This window comes from Saccoglossus kowalevskii, chromosome 13 (assembly GCF_978046115.1).
Source record: "Saccoglossus kowalevskii chromosome 13, keSacKowa6.1, whole genome shotgun sequence".
Classification (NCBI taxonomy): domain Eukaryota; kingdom Metazoa; phylum Hemichordata; class Enteropneusta; family Harrimaniidae; genus Saccoglossus; species Saccoglossus kowalevskii.
The window spans coordinates 12,735,222-12,750,138 of NC_140653.1; the positions used below are offsets into that span (position 1 = coordinate 12,735,222).

Below are 14,917 nucleotides of genomic sequence, written 5' to 3' on the forward strand. Positions count from 1 at the left end.
GAACACACAGCGTTCATATATCACATTTGTTTTTCCTATGCAATAGGTTGTCCACAGTTCAATAATTCTAGCTATGTTCTCCTTTTCACCTTCATTTTCATAAGGCAGACTATTATGTATTTCTAACGCGTCTAGTCCTATACATGTGATGAACGTAGCAACTCTGCACTTGTCATCTTTCTTATCAAGGTTGGTTACAATTTCGTATGCATCCCAAATCTGTTTCCATTTCTTCCAATTATTGGCAAGATTACCCTTCAATTCAAGTTTTGGAGGCAGTGGAACATTAGATGTAAAGTTCGATGGATGGGGGACATTTCCTTGTGCTTGATCATCCGCCATACTTGAAATTTATGAGGTATAAACTCGGTAAACTTGTCTGCATTCACTGAGCAGCAACGGCGATTGCAAAGTCACGTGTTTACATTCAACTTCGAACAGGGAAAGTTGGTCTGATCAGTTTAAAACTCACCTCGGCGATTCAATTTCAGTTCGCTATGGATTTCTGGGTTACAAAACGTTTCCTTGTGCATTCATTTAGCAACAAGACCACTTCTGGCACCATGTAAAGTCTACTTGACTTTGCATTCAAAAGAATAAAGATTGTACACAAGGATGACCTCGAGCAATGCCCGACAGTAGTATTCTTTAATGCCCACGCATGCGTAATGGTACATACCATTACATAAGGAGGAGCCGTAGCTCTTGCAATACAAGGGGCAATGTATACGAGACACTAACGTTACACTGGGGGCGCTGTTAGAATACGCATATTTGATGGTTGTTCTGCCAAGGTCTGTTTAGAAGCTTGGCCGAATAAACTTATACCTTGGTCAGCGAATATGATCTCGCCCCTTCATGCAAAATGTTGTGCCGCCGCCTCTGTATGCTCATAGTCTATGGTTTGATTCACATGAAACGTTAAATATATTCCACTGCTGATTCAACCCATCTCATCTCTCATCAGTGAATCCAGTGAGTGTATGAAAATACTACCAATTGTGATTATGCTGCTATATTCGACCTCCATTTTGAGTAATTCCATTAACCTCAATACTAGAACATAATGCCCAGCAGCTCATGCACTGGTCTTCCCTATTCACGCCCTCAGTCGTTAGAAATATTTTGTAATCGGAATACAGACTGAGATGTTGTTGAAAACTTGGGTAAACAACCGTCCCTCAGGGACGGTGGGTAAACCAACTCTTATAAAGAGTCCCTCAAATTTGTTTATTTACACTACTATTTAAACCGACTTGACAACATATTATATGCCAATTCAACCCAGCAAGCACATTGACTACGAAAAAAAGTCACAGCGACATAATCGTGTTAAACAATTTGCACTGAACCCCCCTACAAACACATTTTTTAATGGTTTGCCCATAATTATAAACATTCCTACGCATTTGATTTATATTTAAAACATGAATATAAATGAGATCGTTCACATTATGCGTATTTATTCTAATGTGACCACAATCAATGTACATATTAATGCAAATACTATCTACATACCAAATAAGACAATTATCGTAATTATAAATGCTCCCGAAATGATCACATGACCAAGAGTGTTATATTCGTTTCTGTATAATAAAACATCAATACCGGGGGTGTTAGTTTGTGGTCAATTCACTCCAGTAAATACATACCAGGGTGTACCTGTTTGAGTTTGCATATTGCCAATTTATGTGTCGTGTTGATTATTACGCGGGAATAAGTATTCCAATACTAGTTTTTACCACATTTTGGACATCATTAATACAGCTGAATGAGTCTTATAATCATAGAAGTAAACTGTTGTTTCTCGCATCTGCTCATTCCTCAAATAAACAACAGACAGACAAACAAACAAACAAATAAATAAGAGTAGCCACATTAGATGCATCACGCTGATAGAACATTGGACAGAAAAAACAAGGGGGTGACATTGATAGACCAAACGGCTTTTAATGAACGCATGCTTTCATGTATCTTGACTTTTCAACATATAGAGAGGGAGGGATGGTGTAGAATCCGAAGCCGTGCGAGCGCACGATGATGTACACGTTACAACTTGAAACATTCATAATAAACAGTCGTTGTTCAAACACGTTTATGTTTTTCAACAAATTAATTCGTTCGTTGCTTTGTTACTTTATGATAGCACTGATGTCCATTCAATCGTTGATTATTGGGATTCCACGCGATATTTGTATTCAATTGTCAATTTCCGGACATTGTCTCTTACTGTAAAGCCTCTCGCGGCATGGCCCGTAATTCGTCTCTGACAACCACACGCTGCGACGACGGTAGTATCACCTAGCATCACATGTAGGTAGATAGAAATGCTACAGCAGCAGCGTGCGACTATTAGTGGTACATATCACTAATGTCCGACATGGCTCTAAGTTTGAGAAGGATTTGGGTTCAATTTATAAATATCGTGATGTCTAGAACTGTATCTACATTATGTATCATTGCTTTATTGTTATTACCAGTAATTAATATTTGCATTCGGTGGTCCATCAAAAGAGTAAGTATCTACACCATTACATCATCCAGAAAATACTGACTTGAGTTTCGCACGTCGTTTACAATCGAATACTGTTAAACTGTCGGGTTGTGTGAAATTGTGTTCATGCAATCTCATATGTCAAAATTGTTTTTATTATAAAAGTAATGCTTTGTAAAATTATTTGATATAGCATTAAATATGATTTGGGGTTGGTTTGAAAAATATATTTTCTATGAAACTTAGTTAGAAAACAATTGCTGGTATAATTACATTCACTATTGTCTGCTTGCGTCAACTTGAAGGTTAGAATAATAATGTTTGGATTGTCTATCTAAACCAGACAGGGAAATGAAACAGTATTTTTTTATATATATAAAATATGGAACAAATAAAATTACGGCTCAAACTAGTTCTTATATGGATGTAAATCACAGATATCGTTATATTGCTAATATTCGATTCCAGTGAAATGTGAACATGTGTTACGTTGTCTTGCAGAATATTGTACTAAGACCTGAGTCGTTCGTATATAATACCTGGGCCAGTCCGCAAGACAGCGGTGTGCATCCATACTTGCAGGTGTGGGTCTGGGATCTACAAAACCCTGACAGAGTAGTAGCAGGTGAAGAAAATCCTCGGTTTACAGAAAAAGGACCTTATACATATCGGTAAGAAAACTTTATTCAAATGAAGACTTCCTCTTTCCCAGTTAAAGCGCGGTGGTCGTCGCGCTACGCATGTGCGACATTTGTGTTGATAAACATTAATTTTTCCATAATCCAATGCGCTCTTCAAATGGAAATCACAAGTATGAGGTTTGACCTGGGCGCGACTTGCACTGAATACCGCCGATGACTCATTTGATATCTTCCTTTCACCTAAAAAATACCTAATTAAAGCTTGGAAACGTCTCAGTTAGTACTCGTTGAACTGCGCAACGGTCAAAGACGCCATCTTTGTTTATATGAGAGCCATATATCTCGCGCATGCATGTCGCGACGACTACCGCCCTTTAAACTTACAGCAGTTCAAATCGAATTAAAATTTTGCACTCGCAATTTTGCATTATGGGAGAAAACGTCATATTGCATATAAGGGAAAACTGTTATCACACATGAAACTCACTAAATTAAATTTTAACACTATAAGGATTTATATTAATAAGAATTTATATTTTTTATCCCTTGTTTTGAATGTTTCGAGATATTAAGATATAGTTTCATTATAGAAACCATGATATTTCGGTCTCTTTTTTCTCGAAAATGTCATGTGACTAAATTTTATTTTAATTTTCGGTATCCAGATGGCATGAACTATAAGCGCGAGAAATAGAAGTGCATTTATTAGGTTTATGTATAAGGCCATAACAATGAAAGTATGAAAATAGCTACAGATAATTATCAATTCACTTTGAACCTACTTAAGTACTAGTTGTGAAATTAACATTTTAAGTTAAGGTAAGCCTACTCATAAATGAAAATACCCCGAATTTATTCATTTTGAAATAAACTGTATCCAAGGCAATATAAAATTATTAACCTAAAAAAAGTTGGGGGTCACCAGCCTTATTTTTGAGAAATTGATGGTTGTATTTTAATGGAAAGTTGCCATTTCGGCACTATTTTAATGCTGTTACTATAGGTTCCCATTGAATTGTTCTAAAAATAGAGATTTCCAAAAAATATTATGACACGTTTCTCAAAAAGCATAACTGTAACACACAAAATAATGCTATTTCATTATACCATGGGACATTAGATTCAGGATTGTACATAATAAACTAATGAACATTGTCATGCTATATATGATCAATTTTGTCAAATATTATGAGTAGACTTCTCCCTTAAAGAATAGCCACGTCAAGCAACGAGATCTTGACCACATTCAGTATATGGTTTACGCTGGTAAAAATTGAGACACAGAAACAACTTTAAACCACAAGAAACTATGTTCAAATATGACACCGCATCTGTAACGTAATAATTGCAACCGTGGTTGAAGGAAACAGCCCTGGAACTAGCTATAAGTGATTTCAGATATATTGAGCGGTCGTTCAAATTAGGGGGTTAGTGGTATAGTTTCTTGTTAACAGCGACATTGGCATATGTACAATTGCCTCAATCTACATAGATTTTTTAAAATTTAAGACGCCGATTGACGCCGTATGCCCGATTTGTTCTGAGGATCTGCAAAATTTATTTTTTCTTTTTTTCCCCTGAGTGTTATTCACGGTTAGGGCATACGTTCTATTTTACCACAGGTTGCTAATCAGAACGACGTATTCAGACAATGGAAATGTTGGTATAATATAATAATATTCAATAGCTGAATATTACCATATCATTAATAGACCATTTTCCGTTCACTGCGAGAATCACGCGTTATGCGTGAAATCGAACGTAAAAACAGGACAAACAAAGGTCATAGCGTCGTAGTCGCGTCAAACATCGCGTGGGATTCGACAAACGCGAAAGTATTTGGGGGGACATTTCCATGCTTAATAATGTGCTGTACACATTTGATGATAGGCAATTTCGATTAAGTAAGGGTATTCGGAAGCAATATTCCTCTGTCGAAGATCGGCCGGTCAATGTAAGCTACGAAATAAAGAAATTCTAGTTCAAAATCAAATCGTTCGATTTTTGCGGCAGACGTTCGACGCGCGTCTTTCATGCATCTCGCGAGATCTCGCAATTGTACGGAAAATCACCTATTCGATATATTCCACTCATATATATTTTTGTGTTTAAATTTTTCAGGGAACTCCAAACTAAGAGCAATATAAGTTTTCATGGCAACGGGACCATATCTTATCATCCTGTCACCAAATATGTATTTGTACGCGATATGTCACGTGGTCCCGAAACTGAGACATTTACAACGCTGAACATTCCTGTAGTGGTATACCATAATTTTCTATTTGAATATTAACACACGTGCACTCACTCCCCTCAAAATATCAACACACGTGCACTCACTCCCCTCAAAATATCAACACACGTGCACTCAATCCCCTCAAAATATCAACACACGTGCACTCACTCCCCTCAAAATATCAACACACGTGCACTCACTCCCCTCAAAATATTAACACATGTGCACTCACTCCCCTCAAAATATCAACACACGTGCACTCACTCCCCTCAAAATATCAACACACGTGCACTCACTCCCCTCAAAATATTAACACACGTGCACTCACTCCCCTCAAAATATCAACACACGTGCACTCACTCCCCTCAAAATATCAACACACGTGCACTCACTCCCCTCAAAATATCAACACACGTGCACTCACTCCCCTCAAAATATTAACACACGTGCACTCACTCCCCTCAAAATATCAACACACGTGCACTCACTCCCCTCAAAATATCAACACACGTGCACTCACTCCCCTCAAAATATTAACACACGTGCACTCACTACCCTCAAAATATTAACACGTGCACTCACTCCCCTCAAAATATCAACACACGTGCACTCACTCCCCTCAAAATATCAACACACGTGCAATCACTCCCCTCAAAATATTAACACACGTGCACTCACTACCCTCAAAATATTAACACACGTGCACTCACTCCCCTCAAAATATTAACACACGTGCACTCACTACCCTCAAAATATTAACACACGTGCTCCTACTCCCCTCAAAATATTAACACACGTGCTCCTACTCCCCTCAAAATATCAACACACGTGCACTCACTCCCCTCAAAATATTAACACACGTGCACTCACTCCCCTCAAAATATTAACACACGTGTTCCTACTCCCTCAAAATATTAACACACGTGCTCCTACTCCCCTCAAAATATTAACACACGTGCTCCTACTCCCCTCAAAATATTAACACACGTGCACTCACTCCCCTCAAAATATTAACACACGTGCACTCACTCCCCTCAAAATATTAACACACGTGCTCCTACTCCCCTTAAAATATTAACACATGTGCACTCACTCCCCTCAAAATATTAACACTCGTGCACTCACTCCCCTCAAAATAGTAACACAGGTGCTCCTACTCCCCTCAAAATATTAACACACGTGCTCCTACTCCCCTTAAAATATTAACACACGTGCTCCTACTCCCCTCAAAATATTAACACACGTGCACTCACTCCCCTCAAAATATCAACACACGTGCACTCACTACCCTCAAAATATTAACACACGTGCTCCTACTCCCCTCAAAATATTAACACACGTGCACTCACTCCCCTCAAAATATTAACACATGTGCACTCACTCCCCTCAAAATATTAACACACGTGCTCCTACTCCCCTCCAAATATTAACACACGTGCTCCTACTCCCCTCCAAATATTAACACACGTGCTCCTACTCCCCTTAAAATATTAACACACGTGCTCCTACTCCCCTCAAAATATTAACACACGTGCACTCACTCCCCTCAAAATATTAACACATGTGCACTCACTCCCCTCAAAATATCAACACACGTGCACTCACTCCCCTCAAAATATCAACACACGTGCACTCACTCCCCTCAAAATATCAACACACGTACACTCACTCCCCTCAAAATATTAACACACGTGCTCCTACTCCCCTCAAAATATCAACACACGTGCACTCACTCCCCTCAAAATATTAACACACGTGCACTCACTCCCCTCAAAATATTAACACACGTGTTCCTACTCCCTCAAAATATTAACACGCGTGCTCCTACTCCCCTCAAAATATTAACACACGTGCTCCTACTCCCCTCAAAATATTAACACACGTGCACTCACTCCCCTCAAAATATTAACACACGTGCACTCACTCCCCTCAAAATATTAACACACGTGCTCCTACTCCCCTTAAAATATTAACACATGTGCACTCACTCCCCTCAAAATATTAACACTCGTGCACTCACTCCCCTCAAAATAGTAATACAGGTGCTCCTACTCCCCTCAAAATATTAACACACGTGCTCCTACTCCCCTTAAAATATTAACACACGTGCTCCTACTCCCCTCAAAATATTAACACACGTGCACTCACTCCCCTCAAAATATCAACACACGTGCACTCACTACCCTCAAAATATTAACACACGTGCTCCTACTCCCCTCAAAATATTAACACACGTGCACTCACTCCCCTCAAAATATTAACACACGTGCACTCACTCCCCTCAAAATATTAACACACGTGCTCCTACTCCCCTCCAAATATTAACACACGTGCTCCTACTCCCCTCCAAATATTAACACACGTGCTCCTACTCCCCTTAAAATATTAACACACGTGCTCCTACTCCCCTCAAAATATTAACACACGTGCACTCACTCCCCTCAAAATATTAACACATGTGCACTCACTCCCCTCAAAATATCAACACACGTGCACTCACTCCCCTCAAAATATCAACACACGTGCACTCACTCCCCTCAAAATATCAACACACGTGCACTCACTCCCCTCAAAATATTAACACACGTGCACTCACTCCCCTCAAAATATCAACACACGTGCACTCACTCCCCTCAAAATATCAACACACGTGCACTCACTCCCCTCAAAATATCAACACACGTGCACTCACTCCCCTCAAAATATTAACACACGTGCACTCACTCCCCTCAAAATATCAACACACGTGCACTCACTCCCCTCAAAATATCAACACACGTGCACTCACTCCCCTCAAAATATTAACACACGTGCACTCACTACCCTCAAAATATTAACACGTGCACTCACTCCCCTCAAAATATCAACACACGTGCACTCACTCCCCTCAAAATATCAACACACGTGCAATCACTCCCCTCAAAATAATAACACACGTACACTCACTACCCTCAAAATATTAACACACGTGCACTCACTCCCCTCAAAATATTAACACACGTGCACTCACTACCCTCAAAATATTAACACACGTGCTCCTACTCCCCTCAAAATATTAACACACGTGCTCCTACTCCCCTCAAAATATCAACACACGTGCACTCACTCCCCTCAAAATATTAACACACGTGCACTCACTCCCCTCAAAATATTAACACACGTGTTCCTACTCCCTCAAAATATTAACACACGTGCTCCTACTCCCCTCAAAATATTAACACACGTGCTCCTACTCCCCTCAAAATATTAACACAAGTGCACTCACTCCCCTCAAAATATTAACACACGTGCACTCACTCCCCTCAAAATATTAACACACGTGCTCCTACTCCCCTTAAAATATTAACACATGTGCACTCACTCCCCTCAAAATATTAACACTCGTGCACTCACTCCCCTCAAAATAGTAACACAGGTGCTCCTACTCCCCTCAAAATATTAACACACGTGCTCCTACTCCCCTTAAAATATTAACACACGTGCTCCTACTCCCCTCAAAATATTAACACACGTGCACTCACTCCCCTCAAAATATCAACACACGTGCACTCACTACCCTCAAAATATTAACACACGTGCTCCTACTCCCCTCAAAATATTAACACACGTGCACTCACTCCCCTCAAAATATTAACACACGTGCACTCACTCCCCTCAAAATATTAACACACGTGCTCCTACTCCCTTCCAAATATTAACACACGTGCTCCTACTCCCCTTAAAATATTAACACACGTGCTCCTACTCCCCTCAAAATATTAACACACGTGCACTCACTCCCCTCAAAATATTAACACACGTGCTCCTACTCCCCTCAAAATATTAACACACGTGCTCCTACTCCCCTCAAAATATTAACACACGTGCACTCACTCCACTCCGAATATCAACGCACGTGCACTCACTCCACTCCGAATATCAACGCACGTGCAATCACTCCCCTCCGAATATTAACACACGTGCACTCACTCCCCTCAAAATATTAACACACGTGCACTCACTCCCCTCAAAATATTAACACACGTGCTCCTACTCCCCTCAAAATATTAACACACGTGCTCCTACTCCCCTCAAAATATTAACACACGTGCTCCTACTCCCATCAAAATATTAACACACGTGCACTCACTCCCCTCAAAATATTAACACACGTGCACTCACTCCCCTCAAAATATTAACACACGTGCACTCACTCCCCTCAAAATATTAACACACGTGCACTCACTCCCCTCAACATATCAACACACATGCACTCACTCCCCTCAAAATATTAACACACGTGCACTCACTTCACTCCGAATATCAACACACGTGCACTCACTCCACTCCGAATATTAACACACGTACACTCACTCCCCTCAAAATATTAACACACATACACTCACTTCACTCTGAATATCAACACACTGGCGTGCACTCACTCTACTTCGAATATTAACACACGTGCACCCCTCCACTCAGAATATCAACGTACATGCACATGGCCATCTGACGCATGACGCATTTTTAATTTTTAACATACAGTACCGTGATGCACAACTTGCGAGGATGATACCATTTATACATGCTCTTTAAAGCGGGAGGGTCATCATCTGCGCACGAGCGGGAGTTGAGTCCCAAGCGACGATGACAACACACGCTTAAACGTAAAGGCTCATGGGTAGACCCTTGTTTGTAAACAATGACATGCTGTGGCCAACTGACGCATGCGCAGGTGACGACTCCCCGCTTTAAACATTTTTAATTGCTATGGATACGTGTTGTCAATATTATTTTTATTTTCAGGTTGCATCTACCATGATATCATTACCGTCACTGCGTAAATATGAACAAATGGCGATAATGCTCACGAAGCGAATGAAATTATTCACTGAATTAACCATCAAAGAAATCGTATGGGGATATGAAAATTCGCTTTTTAAAACTATTTATCGATATTCTGGTACGAAGTTTATACCGGGACCGAAGTTTGGCATCATGCACGGGGTTAGTACTATTCCAGTAACTCGTAAGATAAAAGTAATACATGAAATGGAAAACTATCGGAAACCGATTTCTTTAGTTATGCAAGGCACCGTCAGCAGGGCACTAAATCACATCGCGTCAGTAATAATGTTTATTTATTTATTTATCATTACGCTGGTCTGCAGAAGAACAACACAAAGTGGCAGCAATTTACCGTTTATACTGGTGAGAATGACGTCACCAAACTGAATGTCATTGATAAATGGAACGGGTTATCTCACTTACCATACTGGAATACTAAATTTTCGAATCAAGTAAACGGAACTGGTTAGTATAAATGGTGTTAATCAAGGCTGTATTATATTATTGAAATGTACGGATTTAGATGGATCAACATTTTTCAAATCTTTATTTTTACGTTTGGTCACGTGCTGTATTTGAACTTTATGGTATGTGAAAGTGATCGATTTATTGGCGATACATTTTAGCCTGATATACTGATATATTATTATTATTATCATGATTATTACTATTATTATTATTATGTTTCAGATGCAACACTGAATCCACCCCTCACGGGAAAGGACCCACGTTATGTATATTGCCCAGAGCTCTGTAGGTGAGATTAAAGTAGTTCGCTTCCATCAAAATAAACGATCCTTGAATTTTGCAATGTGGTTTTATATTATGCTGTTTTACGCGCAATCCAGGTAAACATACATGGTCACAAAACTATTTTTCGCGCAAATCACAGGACAAACAACAATGGAAATTATTTACTATTGGTTTGTTATTTGAAAAGCCTTTCATAAATGTGTTTTTTTTTTCATTTTTCAGGCTTTTTTTTCTAAAAGTAAAATAAAAACACATGAAAAGTTGATGACGTCACGGTGTGTTTAAATCAACAATCATGTACTACTTGTAACGTTTTTGGAAACAAAAAAAAACGTAATAATTTGTTCACCCCCATCAATTTATTTGATTGAATACCCGCGATCTACTTTTATTACCACATTATAATGGTTATGAAGTATGGGTAAAGGTATAACGTGTAAATTTCATAGAAAACATATGATATTTTCCCATCGATTGACACAGTGGCACGTGAGAGTACTTACAAGTTTCCCGGTTACAGCTAAAACAGTTACTACTCAACACACAGGTCAATGAAAGCTGTTTATGAAAGGCAAGTGACCGTAAAAGGCATCATATCGAACAGATTTGTAATTCCGGAAACAGAGTTCGCGGATATTATGACCAATCCGGATAACATTGGATTTTGTAGCCCAGATGTTGTTCATTGTCTTCCGAGTGGTCTTCTGAACAGCGCCCCATGCCACTATGGTTAGTATATCATTTTTGTGTAAACTTTTACAATTGCTTTACTCAAACTTATTCTATATTCTCGTAACTCTGTTCTATTCTATTCTATTTAAGCACTGAGATGTGTTTCAAAATACATGTTACTATATAAATCATATTCTTTTTTGTTTTTCCTAGGATTCCCACTTGTTATGTCATCACCACACTTTCTTAACGCTGACTCCAGTGTAATGCTGCCTGGAATGAAACCAAAGAAAAAAGACCATGCAACATACCTTGATATTCATATGGTAAAAGTTGTTTGTTAGTTGTTATATGTTTTCGTCAATTATGAATTCAGATAACTATTGGTTGACATACTATTTCCACGTCATAAGGTAATCTATCGACTTGATGATTTTACTAGTAAGTAGAAATCTATGAACAATGAAAAATGGTCCTAAATAAAAAGGCTTTACCAGACGACGATGTCGCTGCTGGCGTTTTTTCTGCGCCGTGTTACTAGTTTCAAGTGAACATACTAACCAGTTTTCCTGACCCAATACCGCGCTTTTTTGGAAGGCAGGGCATATGTATTCTAAATTGTATTGCTGGCGTACAAGTGATAATAATATACTGTAAAACCATTTATTTTCACTGACATTTAATTTCGCTATTTTAATGCTTCGAGAAATTCGCGAACTTGGCAGGGAAACAATGTTCACTTAGATTTACGAATGTAAAAATAGTGAATTTAAAAACAAGAGAATAATTGACGCGTTTGCAATAAATGCTCCAACTTTCCTGCCGCGAGATGAACACGCTAACCACTGAGACACCAATTTAAGGGCGATGGTCGTCACACCGCGCATGTGCGACATCTGTGTTGATAAACATTGATTTACCACAATCCAATGCGCTCTCATAATGGAAATCGCGAGGACGAGTGCAACATGCACTAATTACCAACGATGACTCCTTCGATACCTTCAATTCACCAAAGAAATTACCTAATGAAAGCTTACTAACGTTTCAGTTTGTACTCGTTGGTCTGAACAACAATCAAAGTTACCATCTTTTTTTCATGTGAGTCCCGTATTTTGCCCATGCGTGGCGCGACGACCACCGCGGCTCTTTAAGATTAATTCAAGATTGAGTCAGATTCATATCATACTGGATTGCGTTCTTGTATCAATTGCAAATTGGCACATATTCGGCGAAGTCATGGTATTTCCCAACAATACGGTTCTCAGTTACTTAAAAGGCGGTGGTCGTCGCGCCGCGTCCTGTTCGATATGGGATTCATGGCGACGTATACAACGCGTGTAAAATACATTGTTCGTTTACAAGAAATTAGACGACGCGCTGCGCGACGACCACCGTCCTTTAAAGATCGAATTTGTATTTCTATTGTATTTATGAACCAATTAATTTTGGTTGGGTTCCCCCAGCATTCCATTGCAATGTTAAGGTGCATTAAAGGTTGGCGACTATAGAGGATATTTAGTTCAGAGCAAATAATTGTGATAGCGATGACGTCATTTATATTGACGGTTAAAGGTAGCGTTGAAGATGATCAGTAACTACTTGTGTTTGCTGATAACAAATATTGTAATCTATACAGGAGACTGGTATAACAATGCAGACAGCAAAACGGATGCAAATCAATATTCACCTGAAAAAGAACAAGAAGTTTCCGTAAGTTGAAATAGTCTTATCATTAAACGTACCAATTCACACTACACAATCTTCGTATTGTTACGTTTGTGTTGTTACACGTGTACGTTCCGACAACTCACATTTCTACCGCAATTCCGTAAGATTATTGAGTGAACAATAGTATTGTTTACTATTTCTATATTATTTCATATTTATTCTATTCTATTCTATTTTATTAAATAGAAATAACAAAAATGTATATAACTGGATTTTTTTCTACAGACAATTTTCAGAGATTGAAGATGTATTCTATCCCGTGTTATGGTTTAGTGAGGTGAGGACCAATGCCATGTGCTGGGAGGGGGGAGGGGTATCATCTATTGTCAGTTAATGCCAATACATGTAACTGTATTTTGTGATAAAGAGAGTGAGCAATTTATACTCACGAAAAGTATGTTCTTAAAACAGCATTTCTTCACTGTGGGAGTTATAGGCATTGTCACGTCTTGTAAATCGATAGAAAACTATGCAAGTGTATTAGAGCACAGATGTAGTTCCTGTGATGACATCAAATTATTCAATATTTTGACATTATTGCTTTTCACTGCGACTGTCTACTTTCATTTTCATATCGGACCCTGAAGTACTGTGTTGCAATCTTTTCGCACATACGCAAACATTTAAAGTTACGTACCTCTATCGAACACGTTTATTTGTCCTTCAAAATGATGTGTGTAACATTTCTGTCTGATTTCCCTTTATATACATATATCACTCCGAACATATTTTTTTTTTATTTCAAGCTCAATCTATATATGCACATATATTTCTTGTAGTAATTCCATACACATTCATAAATCTATGAGTCAGATTGTTTATTTGATAAAAGGAGATTTTACTGTCCCGTTAAAATTCAAGATGTGAAAGCAGATCACACGTCAAGTCGTTCGTGTGCATGGCATTCATGTAACAAATGAAATCAAACAAGGGCAAACAAAAAAAACAGGTCTTTTCATTTAGTTTCTTGTGTTTATTTTCCCCAGAACTACGTCATATCCGATACGCACGCTGCTAAGTTTAACTCTGTCATTGGAAGACCTTTATATATGTATCACTTGACTCAACTATTGGTAATCGGTTTGGGCGTGCCTGTTCTATGTGTTAAAGCGATAGTACTTGGAGTAGAAAGAATTAATTTGAGACAATTACAAGTAAGTTAAAAATCCATCTTCCTAGTCTTACATCTACATACCCATGTGAGAGATTGAATCATCCCATACCATGTACATACACAAAATAGTGAATATATGTTGTCATTTCATAACTATCTTGGTCACGTGACACAGTGTTCTGGTCGTTGGTTTATTTCTCATGCAGATTGCAAATCGCTCACACTTGTATCCATATGCAGACTGTAATTTCTGCAGTTGTATTCATATGCAGACTGTAATTTCTACATTTATATTCATATGCTAAGTGTAATTGTAGTACAGACAACTGTACATAACTTGTAAACCGAAATTGTCTTAGCTACATAACAGTAACACACTCTGTAAACCGATATTGTGAATCAACTGCGTTTTTACTCTCGATTTTAAGATTTTCGCTCATTTTATC

General features: G+C 38.6%; 1 protein-coding gene across 1 annotated transcript; it reads left to right on the forward strand.

Moving 5' to 3' along the window:
- Nucleotides 1-2,977: 2,977 nt before the first annotated feature.
- LOC146735011 (scavenger receptor class B member 1-like) lies at nucleotides 2,978-10,671 on the forward strand. The gene is made up of 4 exons (XM_085507315.1): nucleotides 2,978-3,168; nucleotides 5,260-5,401; nucleotides 10,160-10,360; nucleotides 10,525-10,671. The coding sequence occupies exons 1-4, from the start codon at nucleotides 2,978-2,980 to the stop codon at nucleotides 10,669-10,671; spliced, it is 681 nt and encodes a 226-aa protein (XP_085363441.1).
- The last annotated feature ends 4,246 nt before the right edge of the window (nucleotides 10,672-14,917 follow it).

Excerpts from the sequence above, each read along its gene's own strand:
- LOC146735011 (XM_085507315.1), top strand. The coding sequence starts at position 2,978 with ATGTGTTACGTTGTCTTGCAGAATATTGTACTAAGACCTGAGTCGTTC. Across the intron at positions 5,402-10,159 it reads CGCTGAACATTCCTGTAGTG|GTTGCATCTACCATGATATC; the intron begins GTATACCATAAT and ends TTTTATTTTCAG. Across the intron at positions 10,361-10,524 it reads AGTTTGGCATCATGCACGGG|AAGAACAACACAAAGTGGCA; the intron begins GTTAGTACTATT and ends GCTGGTCTGCAG.